Source organism: Tursiops truncatus, chromosome 10 (assembly GCF_011762595.2).
Source record: "Tursiops truncatus isolate mTurTru1 chromosome 10, mTurTru1.mat.Y, whole genome shotgun sequence".
NCBI lineage: Eukaryota > Metazoa > Chordata > Mammalia > Artiodactyla > Delphinidae > Tursiops > Tursiops truncatus.
Window position 1 is genome coordinate 7764730 of NC_047043.1, and position 15534 is coordinate 7780263.

At 43.9% G+C, this 15534-nt stretch overlaps 1 protein-coding gene across 20 annotated transcripts in view; it reads left to right on the forward strand.

The window, feature by feature from the left end:
• GCNT2 (glucosaminyl (N-acetyl) transferase 2 (I blood group)) overlaps positions 1-15534 on the forward strand; it is a 148112-nt gene that overhangs the window by 61567 nt on the left and 71011 nt on the right. For 2 of the 20 annotated variants that reach the window (XM_073810313.1, XM_019945044.3), the window contains exon 1: positions 6650-8007. The exons of 14 other annotated variants lie outside the window; for them this stretch is intronic. In XM_073810313.1, coding sequence (XP_073666414.1) covers positions 7089-8007 — 919 coding nt within the window. In that variant the 5' untranslated portion in view covers positions 6650-7088. Of the gene's footprint in view, positions 1-6649; positions 8008-15534 lie in introns of those variants that run through there. 4 more of the 20 variants (XM_073810326.1, XM_073810324.1, XM_073810320.1 and 1 more) reach the window with 4 other exon arrangements.

Sequence of the window (15534 nt, forward strand, 5' to 3'; positions counted from 1 at the left end):
ATAGATAGATAGATAGATAGATAGATATAGACAAATAAATAAAAGGCTTCATTTAAAAACCATCTAGCCACCCAGAACAGAATAACTTAACCGGTTGTCCAAAGTGGATTAGATTATCACCCTTCTTTACTTTCTTGTGAAATACTCTTAGTTCCAGGGGAAAAAAAGAAATCCCTATAGGGACTTCTTCGGTGGCGAAGTGGATAAGACTCCGCGCTTCCAATGCAGGGCGCCCAGGTTCGATCCCACATGCGTGCCGCAACTAAGACCCAGTGCAACCTAATAAATAAATAAATATAAAAAATAATAATAAAATAAATCCTATATTTTATAATTAAGGAAGGAATCCCTGAGTCATCTGACCTGCTTCAGTAACAATGCAAACCACACAGAAATGACCTTCCAAAGAGCAGCCGGCAGTGAGACCAAGAAATGATACCATCTCACCTCAGTTACTAACCTCTTCTGCCGATACAACTTTGCCTCTCCATGCCACGCCAACAAAAACTTCATCAGACCCAGTCCTTTTGGTGCCCTTTTCACTATTTTAACATGATAAATCTAGCTTTTGCTCAAGCCTGTGTTTCCTCAGTTTCTTTCTCAACTCCAGGATAGCAATTAATTGAGAATGGAAAAACAAGTCCCAGAACAATTATGAAGGTATAATGAAGTTTGCATTAGTACATGCAATTAAACCAAGGAAAGATGCGTGAGGAATTATGAATAGAATTCAGTGCTGATGTGGTACATGTATAGTTAGGTCTTTGTACAGGCGTGTGCTAGGGGGAAGAGAGAAAAAAGCACTATTTATACCGTAAAATCACACCTCCAGATAGCTAGAAATCGGCTTGAAAGAAAAAAATCATGGGGACTTCCCCGGCGGTCCAGTGGTTAGGACTCTGCGCTTCCACTGCAGGGGCACGGGTTCAGTCTCTGGTCAGGGAACTAAGATCCCCACATGCTGCATGGTGTGGCCAAAAAGAAAAAAGAAAAAAATCATGGATGGCTCTCCTAGCCTATGCTGTTCTAACATATAAATTAAAAGTGGGCAAACACGGGTTTCAACATTCCTTCTTCCACAGCTGAAAATTGCACTTTCAAATGCCCAGATGATTCTGGACCCATTCCCGAGCGTTGAACGCACCGTGTGCCAGGCCCTGGCTCAGCTGGTGAGCTGTGGGGGGGACAGGGGGCAGAAGTCCTTTTACTCTCACCCTCTAAACATGCCTGGTACTTTGAGGCTGTAGTTCACCGATTGGAAGGTTTTCATCTGCTGCCACGTCAGAGAAGTTCTAGATTTACAGCCTCCCTGGGAAGTTTCTCCACATTGGGCTTTCTTGTTTTTGTGTTCTTGCACACTCGTAATTTCTCCAACTGGAATGCCTTCTCGGTGTCTGTGTCTCACCACCGTAAGCCCTTTCTAACCACCCTGCCTCCAAGGGAACTGTTTCTCCTCTCCGAGTTCCTGTCACATTTGGTGGACATCCTCTTGTTTGGAACTGAGCCATAGTCTTTCCTGTTTTGTTGGTTATCTTTTCAGCTGTATGTATTTTGAATCCTAGTGAAGGTATACGCTCCTACAGGATAGGGGCCATACCTCATACTGCCTGGATTCCATCACTGCTGCTTAGCGATTCACCTTACAACAGACTGAATTGTAGCTCATTTTAAAAAGCTGCAAGGGACCAGGGAGAACATCCTTTATAAAGAGGAAGCGAGTAGGGGCCTAAGAGCACATAATCGGCTAAAGGTAGAAAAGTGACCAGAGCCCAGGCTTCCTGGTTTTTGCACCATATGCCCTGTTAGTTAATCGTGGGCGTTAATGACACACGAGACAAAGCACGTGTTGCATGGTTTCCTCCAGAAATTTGCTGAAAAGTTGTGTTTTTTTAATGTCATTTAATCAGTCTGGCCAGAGTTTTTGTTTGTCAGAAAAAAAGATACCCGTTGCTCTGTTCCCAATTCCAGTTAAAAGAACATTTATCCATGAGCCCCTGGAACCATGGGGGATGTGGACTCCATTCATTCAACACATTTAAAAATAAATAAATGACATAAATAAGGCAACATACGTATTTCTCACTACTAGTTTGAAGGAGTGGAAAAATAATAATACAAAGTAGACTTTCTACTAATTCCCAGTCCATTAATTCCTTAGTGACCTTGGGACTTTAAATCTTTCCCCTATCTTTATTTCTTTAAGAAAAAACTCAATGCAGTATCTGAAGTCCTGTGAATATCTACAGGACTAAAGCCTCGACTGTAAGCGCCTTCGAACTGTTTCTAGGACACGTAGTTAACTGGGGCATAACCAGCACGTTTACCTCCTAGTTTAAGAGGCTTTACTTACTCGTTTTTGCACCATATGCCCTGTTAGTAATCGTGGGCGTTAATGACACACAAGACAAAGCACATCTTGCATGGTTTCCTCCAGAAATTTGATTAAAAGTTGTTTTTTTTAATGTCATTTAATCTATCTGGTCAATCAATCTGGTCAGTAGTAATACTGCTACTGTTCTTATCGTTGACATGTGCCTTATGCGTTTACCGGCTGATGTGTACTTTCCACCATGATTTATTTTGGTCTTGTTCCTCCTCCAGTTGGCACTTGTTGCCCGGGAACTCCTCGACCTAACATCTTAGGTGGTGCTCCTTTGGCAACAAGGTGAAGTCCAAGGTTTTCAGCACAACATGCAAGGTCTTTTATGACATTTTCCTTACGACCAGCTGCCGCCTTCCTCAAGGGTGTGACTTAGCCTGGCAGGCAGCGGACTTCACGTGCCTCTCCCTCAACTCATCCTTCTGTAGGCCTTCCAGAGTCAGGCGAATGTACCTTGCCCCTTGCCACAGAAAGCCTAGGGGTGCTGAGGCTTGCCTTTCCCCCTTTGATTATTTCTTTATTTCACTGAGATTCTGAGTCTTCCAGTATTTCACAAAAAGAATACGCTCTTCATTTTGGAGCTGTGCCCTAGATAGCATCATAATTGGAAAAATTCTTTTTTTTTAAGTTGCAGTATAGTTGATTTACAATGTTTCATGTGTACAGCAAAGTGATTCAGTTATACATAAACATATATTTATCTATTCTTTTTCAGACTCTTTTCCATTATAGATTATTACAAGATATTGAATATAGTTCCCTGTGCTGTACAGTAGGTCCTTGTTGATTATCTATATATTAGTGTGTATATGTTAATTCCCAAACTCCTAATTTATCCCTCCCCCCTCCTTTTGCCTTTGGTAACCATAAGTTTGTTTTCTTTGTCTGTGAGTCTATTTCTGTTTTGTAAATAAGTTCATTTGTATCCTTTTTTCTTTAGCTTTCACATATAAGTGATATCATATGATATATGTCTTTGACTTACTTCACTTAGTACGATAATCTCTAGGTCCATCCACATTGCTGCAAATGGTATTATTTCATTTTTTGTGGCATAGTAATATTCCTGTGTGTGTGTGTGTGTGTGTGTGTGTGTGTGTGTATGTGTGTTACCACATCTTCTTTATCCATTCATCTGTCAATGGACACTTAGGTTGCTTCCATGTATGTCTTGGCTGTTGTAAATAGTGCTGCTATGAACACTGGGGTACATGTACCTTTTCAAATGAGACGTTTTGTCTTTTCCAGATATCTGCCCAAGAGTGGGGTTACAGATCATATGGTAACTCTATTTTTAGTTTTTTAAGAAACTTGCATACTGTTCTCCACAGTGGCTGCACCAATTTACATTCCCACCATCAGTGTAGGAGGTTTCCCGGAAAAATTATTAAATGATGTAAAAAACAATAAAGGCTTCTGAATGGAAGAAAGAGCAAGCTTTAAAGGCGGCCCGGAGAGGGTAAACATGTCTAGCCTGATTAATCGTCTAGTTCGGGAATAACTGCTTCCAAAGTGAGCCAAAGGTGCGTCAGTCTTGTGCTGGCCTGCAGTCACGAGCAGGTAGGGAAGGCTGAGCTGTTCAGTCTCAGCAGCAAAAACATGCCTCGTGTCTGTGCTGGAAAAGCAGGTCACGTGGCCTATTAGGAAGGAACTGGAACAGGTAACGGCCTTCCCCTCTTACAAGTGGTTTTTAAAAAAGTTCTCCTGTAGGCATTTTTCAATACCCAAGGACAGCCAAAAGGGCAGACAGGAAAAAGAGCCACATTTTTAACACTCGAACAGTGCTGTTTTAAATAACGGATTGAATACCAAACAAATAGGATGAAAGTTCCTAATCTGGCTAATGTCTGTATTTCTCAATATAGTAACATTATTAATGTCAGTGCCTAAGCCTGTATAAATCTGAACCCCTTGTTGTTGGCCAGTTGGAAATAATAATGTAAACAGACTCTGTTGGCCTCATTGTCATGTATCTGAACACTTTGTCAAACTGCAAATATTTAAAATATTTTAATATTCACTCTAAGCCAAAAAATCTTTGCCAAACTAGATACTGAAATTACTCTCTGTTGTGTTGAAATAGGATAGACTATAACCTGATATTTAAAGGTATTATTTGGGAAAAAAAGGAAGGTTGGGATTGAATTTTCCATTATCATTCATTTTCGTATCATTTACCATCATCATTCATTATCATATTTTCAGAGTCATTCTCTTTGCTCTGCTCCATGGGAACACTAAGAATTAGATTGATCTGCTCTGTCCAGATAAGGGCTCCATTTACTTTTTTCCACTTTGCATAAAAAGCCAAAGGTGGGTTCTGTGTAGAGTTTATTTGTGATGGGTCTTAGAGAATGAGGAGAATTTAGTAAGGGAGAGAGAAAAATAATGTACTAGCTGGAATAATGAAAAATAGGAGTAATAAAAGCTAGACTGAAAACCTACCGTGGTTCAGGAGGTGATGAGTCATTCAGCAGAAGTGCAGCGAGCCTTGAATCAAGGGGGCTTAGCGCTGGTTTTCCTACCTCTGCTGAAAACAAGGAATAAGCATATTGTTCTATTAATTTCATGAATAGCAGGGTAGAGACTTTTCCAAAAGGAGGAGAGAAAGGGCATTAAAGGACGTTTTTTCTTCATGCGGGGGGTGAGGGGTGGGGGGGGTGTTCAGTCTCCAACAGTGAGTTACTGCTACAGGATGGAGGCTCGGAGGGGTTACGTTCACCTCAAAGGGAAGGTGAAACGGGAAGGCATGAAGTAGTTGTATGGGTATGTTAGAAGCCATCATAAGTAAAATATGTTGATCTGTATTAAAAAAAAGCTGGTTGGAAAAATAAAAGGTTGAAGATGAGAACCTTGTAAGCTGAAGAGCTTCATGTTCTTCAGCCAAAACTCTGCTATTTACAAATAGGGGCAAACAACATTCGTTTCCTAGGTGATCTGACAGGCTTAACCTGGCAGGTATAAAGCACTTCTCTGAGTATTAGATGATGTTCTCTGGGTAGTGAAAACCTGAATGCGCTCTAGGTGCCCTTATCCGAACATCATTTGTGCCAGGATTCGAGTGCTTTCCGGTGAAGTTTTAAGGTCTCATCTAAATCAGGGGATGTAGCTTGGCATTTGTTCATTGGACCCCAACATCCTGTTACCAAATCAGACTCAGGGCCCGCTCGCTGGCGGGCAGTAAGGCCAATCTAATGACACCGGGTTGTGGTGAAAGAAAGTGCAGCATTTATTGTAAAGATGCCAATACAAAGAGGATGGGTGGCTCGTTTTCTAAAACCCCGACGGTTTTGGGGGGAGTATTTAATGGGCAAAATTTGGGGTGAGGGCTACAGGGCTTGTGACTTTGTTCTGATTGGCTGGTGGCGAGGTAGCAGGGCGGTGCTCCAGGGATCTTGCCCTCAGCCTGAAGTTACCATCCTCCACCTGGGTGGAGGCCTTAGTTCCTGCAGAAGAACTCAAAGATATTGTTGTGTGTATCCCTTGAGGAAGAACCAGGACCCTGCCCCAAGCCTGCAGTATTGTTTCTAGGCGGTTCCTCCCTTGTTTCTGCATCCCCTCCCTTCCCTGATTAGCAACTGTTTGAACCTGCCCTTTGGAGCTCAGGGAACGTCCAGGAGCCTGAAAGAAACCTATTTCCTACAAACAAGAAAAGGGGGGGGGGCACGGAAAGAATTTGTACCAGGGAGGACCCCACGGGGTCCTGCTCCGTTTCAGCCCTTATGATAAGCACCACGGTGGGAGGAGAGGGGCTGTCACGACGTAATCGCAAAGTCACAGGTCCCAGAGCCTTGCACTTTCAGATTCCCTAGGACTGGAACCCCGGTAAGCTCTTGTTTTAGAAAAGAGAGTGCCGGGGACTTCCCTGGCGGTCCAGTGCTTAAGACTCCGCGCTTCCACTGCAGGGGCTTCGGGTTCAATCCTCGGTCCGGGAACTTGGATCCCGCATGCCTCGCGGTAGGGCCAAAAAAAGAAAAAGAAAAAGAGTAGGGCGGGGCTAGAAGGCATTACAAAAGGGCCCGGTGGATGAGGTTTTTTTTAAAATTTTCATTCTCGTCACTTCAGTCATGTTTTCACTAAAGCGGCATATTTGAGAACGGAGGCAACATTATACCCCGTGGAGTGTGCTCGAAGAGTCGAGGGACCAGGCTGTGGCTCATCGCCATGAGCAACAAGGGGGTGGGGGGTGGGGGTGGGGGTGCCGGGGGCGGGGAGTGCCGCAGCTTGTCGGATGAGTAGCAGGAAACGGCACGCCTGCCAGAACGCATCGTTTCAACTTTCGTTCTTACTGTATTAATTCTCTGAATGACAGTAACAAGGCGGGGGGGAACCTTCTGAAATGAAGCAAAAGAGATCTGAGAAACTAAATCTGCAGGGGAAAAGGAGACTAAAACCACAGTTTTAGTGAAACAGCCAGCCTTTGGGAGCTAGGAGGCAGAGGGAGAAAAAAAGGCTGGGCTTAAGCAACCTGCTACCGGGATGTAGACAAAGGCGGTTTGAAAGGCAGAGAACGAGGCGGGATCAGTAGCTCTATCAGCATGGGGAGTGCGCCAGCCGCTGGATTCCCGGGATGAAACCGGATGAATTCACAGTGTCTCCTTCAGGGCACGAATTACTGGAGTATGCACCAAAATAAGAACTCAGAGAAAAAAGTAAGTTTGGGAGAGGACTTAGATTTTGACGGTCTTTGAAATCTCCTCTTGGAGGCATGCCTTCATTGATGCGTTACCTCTTTATAGTTTCTGTCTCTTGTGTAATCATTTTTATCGTGTTCTATGTGTTCAATTTTGGGGGCGAGCAAGGCTTCCAGAGGCTAAATAACTCGGACACTTTGATGCTGAGTCAAGTTTGCATATCCTTTATCAGTGGCAAAACACCTTTCCTCTGGAGAAACAAACTCATGATCTATGAGACGTCTTCTTGCAAGGAATACCTGGCTCAAAGCCACTACATCACGGCGCCGTTATCTAAAGAAGAAGCTGAATTTCCTTTGGCATATATCATGGTCATCCATCACAATTTCGACACCTTTGCAAGGCTCTTCAGAGCTATTTACATGCCCCAGAATATCTACTGTGTTCACGTGGATGAGAAAGCGACAGTTGAATTTAAAGATGCAGTGGAGCAGTTACTGAGCTGCTTCCCGAATGCTTTTCTGGCTTCCAAGATGGAACCCGTGGTCTATGGTGGGATCTCCAGGCTCCAGGCTGACCTGCACTGCATCAAGGATCTTGCAGCCTTGGAGGTTCCGTGGAAGTACGCCATCAACACCTGTGGGCAAGATTTCCCCCTGAAAACCAACAGGGAGATAGTTCAGTATCTGAAAGGATTTAAAGGGAAAAACATCACCCCGGGGGTGCTGCCTCCAGCTCACGCAATTGGACGGACTAAATATGTCCACCGAGAGCACCTGGGCAAAGAGCTTTCCTATGTGATAAGAACCACAGCACTGAAACCGCCTCCTCCCCACAATCTCACCATTTACTTCGGTTCTGCCTACGTTGCCCTGTCAAGAGAGTTTACCAACTTTGTTCTCCATGACCCACGGGCTCTTGACTTGCTCCAGTGGTCCAAAGACACCTTCAGCCCGGATGAACATTTCTGGGTGACGCTTAATAGGATTCCAGGTATGTGGGATTTCCTATTTCACGTGAAGGCAACGTGCCATACTTGAAAGGGCTTTTTGAGAGCCAGCTCCTTTTTATTAGAAGTAGAAGATGAAAACTGAAATATATAGTTTTCACCTGCATCCTTTATAAACTCTAAACATCTAAAGAATGATGTTCTTTAGAATACAGTATTCTAACCAAGCCAGATAATACCTTTTAGTGGTATTGCTTTGCAGTTCAGCGTGTTCTTTTGCATTCATCATCTTATTAAATCTTTAGCCACAATCGGTATTATGGTTCTCCATCCCCACTGGTGTTCTTTCTTTCCCCCAAATTTGTCAGACTTGCTGTAACCCCAGGGCCATTGCCTTGGCCACTCCCCTGCCTACCCCCAGACCTTCACAGGCTCCCTCTTATCAGCCAGAGGTCATCAGCTCAGAGAAGCTGAGCTGACCACCCCACCTTTTTCCTTCAAAGAGTTTATTATCATCTGGAATATCCTATCTACTTACTTGCGAGGATTTGTTCTTGGCCTCTTCTGTATTAGCTCCGTGAAGTTGGGTCATTTTCTATCTTGTCAACTGCTGTATCCTCCATGCGTAGAACACATAGCACATGCTCCATAAAAATGAATGAATGAATGAGTGGCAAAGCATGAGACTTTACTATGGCATCACAGCTGTCTCCCTAAGACCCCATGAGCGGAGAAATACTTAGACTCATGCATGTACTGTACCACAGGTGTAAAGTTTTAAAAGTATATATATTTTAACTTCAGATAAATAATGAGATTCCAGGAGAAGCTCCTTCCTTTCTCATCAAAACAGTTCTATCTGTACTAACGGGCCAGATCAATTATTTTTAAAACTATATAAAACATGATAGGGTTTCGTCTGAAGGAAACAGCGCGCTTTGGATTCAATGAAAAGTACACAATGGATCTCTGATGAACTCGACAGCATTATTATAGCAGGAGAAAAGCAATCATTGTTCTGGTTTTTGGGGGGTTGCCAAGTTGGAAACACTGGTAGGTGCTCTCAGGCTGCAGGGTGGGGCCTGCTGGGCGATAAACATGGCAGCGTTCTCTGGAAAATACCGTGTTTGGTCTCTGAATCCCAGGGTGACTGGCCTGGTGAACAGGGCTTGCTCTCGCACTGTGCAAGCTCTCTTTCTTGACCTCCCTCTTCCTATGGCCATCTTTTCACCTTTTATCTGTTGTTTCCATCATTGGCATCTAATTGGTGAGCACTAGGTAATTAGAGGCAGATTTTCATATTTAAATATTTATTCCCTTTCTATTTTCACTATTCCCTTAGGATTTATGAAGATTTGACACTAGCCTCGTGGTTCCATAGATGTCGTACTAAAATGAAGGCAGTTCGTAACTTCACAAAAGCCTGAATTGTCGTTTCTTAAAAAGAGAAAAACATGGGTTTGTGTTAGTGTTAAATGTCTGTTTGGTTTGCAGAAGGATGGTCAGTCTTATCAATGTCAAATCAATTTAACAAAATTGAGGAAAAATAATCTCTTACCCCCCATTTTTTTTTCCTTACCCCCTTCTCCTTTCCAGCCCTGGTGAAGTAGTGAGGCAGGAGACAAGACCATTTTTGCTGTAGGTTTGTGGGGTGACTCGCTGGCTTCTACCCTCTCTTAGCGACAGTATGACCCCATATAAATAGCCTCTTGGAATCTCCAATCTCCCCAGCTACAAACTAAGGGCCCCAGGAGCCAAGATCCTCTTCTTTCCTACATATGCCTTTCTTTGCAGAGGACACAGTACCCAGAACCACATAAACACCTAGCAGGCAGCTGTTGAGAATTTGTAGAAAGGCCAAAATGCCTTTATTTATAAATAAGTAAAGTGAGACTCAATAGAAAGTATACTCATAGAGGTGAGTCTAGACTCCATCAATCTTGTTGCCCCTTAGCCTTGGCAAATGCCTTTCATTACCCCTGTAGGAAATCGGAGATGAGAGCTCCGCTGAGAGAACCTCAGTGGTCTGATTCTTCAAGGGATGTTTTTCAGGATAACGTGACATTTCCTAGGGTCTTGCCTCCTTCCTCTGTTACAGTCCAGATGGCATCCTGGTTCAGGGAGCAAGCAGGAAGATATCCTGCTTGTAGGTGGGCCCTTCCTGAATTACAAGTGATTTAAAGAAAACAAGCCATCACATGCTCTAACCCCAGGGATGGACCTCCCCATCTTCAAAGGCGATGCAGAATTCAGTCACATGCTCCAGTCCCTCCAGTGGTTTTCCACTTGAGCGCTCTTTGTGATTTAGGATTTGGTGCGTGAATCTGGTTCTTTATTACCAGACAACCTTTTACCATATCACATCTTCTGTTTTCAGTGTCATGTGTTAAGGGGAAAAGTCCTTCGGTAAATACAGCGTAAACATTTTTGCAAATGTGCGAGTTCAGATGGTGCAGTTCCTTGCCTCCCTCAAAGTTCCTTTCTGTTTTTATGCTAAACATCCTAAATTAAAGTGTTTGTGTTAGAAAGACCCTGCACAGTCATATCAGGCTCCCGGAAACACCCACAAGAGGACCAAGACCAAGAACCTGATTGGTACCCTGTTACTAGGTGATATCAGACAACAAAATGAGAATAGTTTAAAATCAGTGAGACTCGGGAATTCCTTGGCGGTCCAGTGGATCGGACTCCGTGCCTCCACTGCAGGAGGTGTGGGTTTGATCCCTGATTGGGGAAGTGAGATCCCACATGCCTTGCTGCACAGCAAATAAATAAATAAATAGAGACTCAATAGAAAATATACTCATAGAGGTAAGACTAAATCACATATCTTCACACTGGTTTTTTTTTTTTTTATGTTGTCTTTCTATTGAGAAAATGACTTCTCTCTTGGTTTTCAACACTTAAGTTTTTTCCAAACTGCATTAGATATAGAAATGGTGCCGGGCCATGTCCCTTGGGGGCCCCAGTCTCACATCCTTCTTCAGGGGAGGCCAGAAAGAGTGGTTATCATTCAATCCTGTGTGGCTGTGTACAGATGGGTTGTCTAGATTTCTCCCTTCTGGCCATATTCTCAAAGGAAGCCCTTCTGGAGCGCAAATTTCTCTCACTCATCCTATAGCGCTTGAGGGTTAGGGTTAGGGTTAGCATGCGGCTCTGTCATATGCACGCTGTACGGATTCTGGTGCACGCTGAGGTTTTCCAACTTCTCCAGTCTTTGTAATCACTGCTGTATGTCACCTTCAGAAAAGCTCCCATATTATTATTCCCATAGCATTTGCTTTGGCCTACCTGCCCCAGGGCGGAGTGCCAGAGACCATTGAGATGTTTTGCTTTAAGTCTTGTGGAATTGTTGAGGATCTGCAGAAGCCTCTGCTGGTCCAGTTTTTTTACAGTCCACTTCCGCGGCTCACTTGTCTTCTTGTCCCACTTTACGGTGGGTCTGTCTCTAAAGAAAAGGCAAAACTGCTCCATGCTTTGACTTCAGCTACGTTTTTCCCCTCTCTGCCTAAGCTTGTTCTTTTGGATTTTTGCTCATGTGTTTCTCTGACCTTTCTCATGCCATGAGGTTTTTGTTCCATAAGAATGTTTTCATTTGCCTCTTCTTTTTTCCATTTTGTATACTTCTCTTTTTTTTTTTTCCGGAGCCCCTTTGTCAAATAAATTACCTCAACTTCAGAAAGGACCACATGATCACATTTCTTCATGTTTCAGTGCTAAAAATAGCTTGTTTCCTACTTTGATTTCTTTTGCTTTTTTAACTTTGTGCCTTATATGTGGACATTCTTTGGGCATGTGTTATGACTCTCTGAGTTGCATGTGACAGAAACACAACTCAAAGTTGCTTAAACAGACCCCAGAACTTACTGAGTCATAGAATTGAGGTGCCCGAGGAGGGCCTCCGAGTAAAGCTAGATCAAGGCTTGGAACGGTATATGCGGGACTCTTTGTCTCTGTGAAGTGACCAACCGTCCCTGTGTGCCCAGGTCTGAGGGGCGTCTTGGGCATGGGACCTTCCATGCTGAAGCCAGGGAAGTCCCAGTTTGGTCTGAACTGGTCACTCTATCTGTCTGTCTGCCTGCCTGTCACTGGGTTGACTTTATTCAGTTTGCTCCTCCCCACATGGTGTCAGAGAGGCTCAGAAGCAGCTCCAGCTGCTTGCTTCTCACAGCCGGCACTCCCGAGAGAAAAGAAAGCTTTTCTTTCCTCATAGTTCCAGCAACAGCTCAGGGAAGTCGTCAGATTGGTCCTGCTCGGTCCAAATCCCTATCCCTAAACGAACCAGGGGCAGGAAGAATGCTGACCAGCTTCTCTTGGGTCACTTTTTCACCCTCGAGCTAAAAGTTCAGGGCAGGCTATGGTGAAGGATGGTTCTTCGCCCGTGATGCCTGCCAGACAAAAGCACACGCCCACTGCAAGGTGGTTCCGGGTCCTGCAGGCAGGGGGGTTTCAGTGAGCATCTCCACCTCGATTAGAAGGACAAGATGTAATGAGGTATACAGTTTTCAGCACTTGGGCAATTATAACTTGGAGAAGACTAATTAAATTACCATTGTGGAAAAGGCATGATCTCAATAAGCATACTTCTCTTCCCTCATAAAAACATTTTATTTATTTTTTTAAATTAATTTATTTATTCTTTAAAATAAATTTATTTATTTTTGGCTGTGTTGGGTCTTCGTTGCTGCACGCGGGCTTTCTCTAGTTGCGGCGAGTGGGGGCTACTCTTTGTGGTGGTGCACAGGCCTCTCATTGCAGTGGCTTCTCTTGTAGCAGAGCATGGGCTCTAGGTGCGCGGGCTTCAGTAGTTGTAGTGCACGGCTCAGTAGTTGTGGCACACGGGCTTAGTTGCTCCGCGGCATGTGGGATCTTCCTGGACCAGGGATCAAACCCGTGTCCCCTGCATTAGCAGGCGGACTCTTAACCACTGCACCACCGGGGAAGTCTGTCATAAAAACATTTTAAATAAAATTATATTTTATTTATATATATAAATAATAAGTATATCAATAAATAATTATTAATATAAATGTGATAATTTTATTACAAATGTACCTTTATATTTCTTTTTAATAATAATTATTATATTTGGACTTCCCTGGTGGCGCAGCGGTTGAGAGTCCGCCTGCCGATGCAGGGGACGCGAGTTCGTGCCCCGGTCCGGGAAGATCCCACATGCCATGGAGCGGCTAGGCCCGTGAGCCATGGCCGCTGAGCCTGCGCGTCCGGAGCCTGTGCTCCGCAACGGGAGAGGCCACAACAGTGAGAGGCCCGCGTACAGCAAAAAAAAAAAAAAAAAAAAAAAAAAAAAAAAAAAAAAATTATTATATTTGGATAGTACTTAGTTTGCAAAGGAATTTCTAACACATTATCTCCTTTAATTCTTACAAGAATTCTATTAAGGGGAGGACTGTTGTTCCCATTTTGCAGATGAGAAATTTAAGATTAAAATAAGTGGCTTGTCCAAAGACAAATATTGCATATACCTAGCAAGAAATAAGAATGAAAAGAGGGAATTCCCTGGCCATCCAGTGGTTAGGACTCAGCACTTTCACTGCCGGGGCCCAGGTTCGATCCCTGTTCAGAGAACTGAGATCCCACAAGCTGTGCAGCACAGCCAAAAAAGAAAGAAAGAAAAAAAAAAGAATGAAAATAAACATCTAGGGGGAAATAGGGGGAAGCAGAGGTGAGATTTATGTGGTAAGCTTAGATTAAATTGAACCTAGTTTTATGAATTCTTCATTTGATTATTGCAATAACAGCAAGTGTTCAGAAGATGAAACTTAGCTAATTCTAAGTCTCATTAAGCTTGGGGAATGATTATATAATTGGACCCACCCAGGAATTTTCTCTCTTGTTCCTTATGTCATCTGGATACTTAGCCCATTTTCCTGAAAACATTGGCTTTTCCGTGCGAGCCGAAGGTACAGAAAAGATCAGGAGAGTAATGTTTACGAACATCTGCCCATGGGTCTGCGTTATCTCAGTTTAATCGTTGCAAGAATCCTGTTGAGTCGGTATCTAAATTCACATTTTACAAGTGTGAGGATGGGATCAGAGGGGCTGAGTGACGTGTCCTGCTCCCAAAGCCGGAAGCACAGTAAAGGAGAGAGTGCAGCGGGCACCTGGGATTCTACACGCTCAGAACTCAACCCAGGCTCGCCTTTGTGTGCCCCTCAATCAACACCGCCCTCTGTTAGCTTAGACCTGCCGGCCGGCTTCTCTCTCCTCAGTTCTCACCACCCCCATCCCTCCAGCCCTGGAGCTTGGTTTCCAGAGTCGAGAGGACCAGGTTGGAATCCTAGCTCCTCCATCGCCAGCCTTGTGACCCGACGACTGGAAAGCCCAGTCTTAGAGTAGCAGTGTAGCGTAGATGTTGAAAGCTCGAACCTGGAGCCAGACTGTCTGAATTTGAATCTCTGCTCTGCCATTTGTAAGCTTTGTGACTGTGGACAAGTTACCTAAATGTGGGAGCCTCCGTTTCTTCATCTATAAAATGGGAGAAATAATGATATTTACATCAAATCTGTGAGGTTTAGATGAGTTTGACCCATGCCCAGCCCATATTTTGAGTGTTAGTTTTTATTGTTCTTACTGTTATTATTTTCTTCATCTGTAAAATGGATATTCATTCAATAAATTTATTTTATTTTTTATTGAAATATAGTTGATTTACAATGATTCATATATATATACATATGTATATATATGTGAATATATATCTCTATATTCTTTTTCAGATTATTTTCCCTTATATGTTATTACAAAATATTGAGTATAGTTCCCTGGGCTATACAGTAGGTCCTTGTTGGTTATCTATTTTATATATAGTCGTGTGTCTATGTTAATCTCAAACTCCTAATTTATCCCTCCCCCTCCCCCAGTAAATATTTATTGAGCCCTTAGATACTGTGCTGGGTACTGAGAAATAATAGTGAATAAGTATATAATAGTGAATAAGACAAATAAGGCCCCTACTCTCATGGAGTATTCTAGAAGGAGGAGACAGGCAGTAAAAAGTAGACAGATAAGATAATTAGAGATTCTAAGTGCTATGAAGGAGACCAGCAGGCTGACGCAGGAAGGGACCTACTTCTTAGTGAAAGTAGCACATGAACCGCACCTCCAAAATGAGAACAAGCCATCGGAACAAGAAGGAGGTCCCAGGCAGAGGGATGAGAGGTTGCAAAGGCCCTGAGGTGAGCAAGGGCTCCATGTGTTCAGGAGCCAGAAAAGCAGCCAAGGGGGCGGGGGTGAGGGCTGGACCTGGCGTGACGTGGGTGAGGCCCTCGTGTGACGGTCGCGGGGATGCCTTGACCTGGCGGCACCCGGTTCATAGGGTTGTGGGCCGAAGACGCAAGGGGATGTGTGCAAGGGCTCAGCTCCTGCCAGGTACCGGGTAAACGGTTAGTGAATGGGATCTGGCTTTTGGCCTCCTTTCCATGGCTGGTGCCGCCATCCCTCTCTCTCTTCCTCTCTCTCCTACAGTAGCCTGATTTCTTTCTAACCACTTTCCCTGACTCCATTCTCAGCCTGCTTTAGTCCATCCTCCCCAGTGACAGAATGAGCTC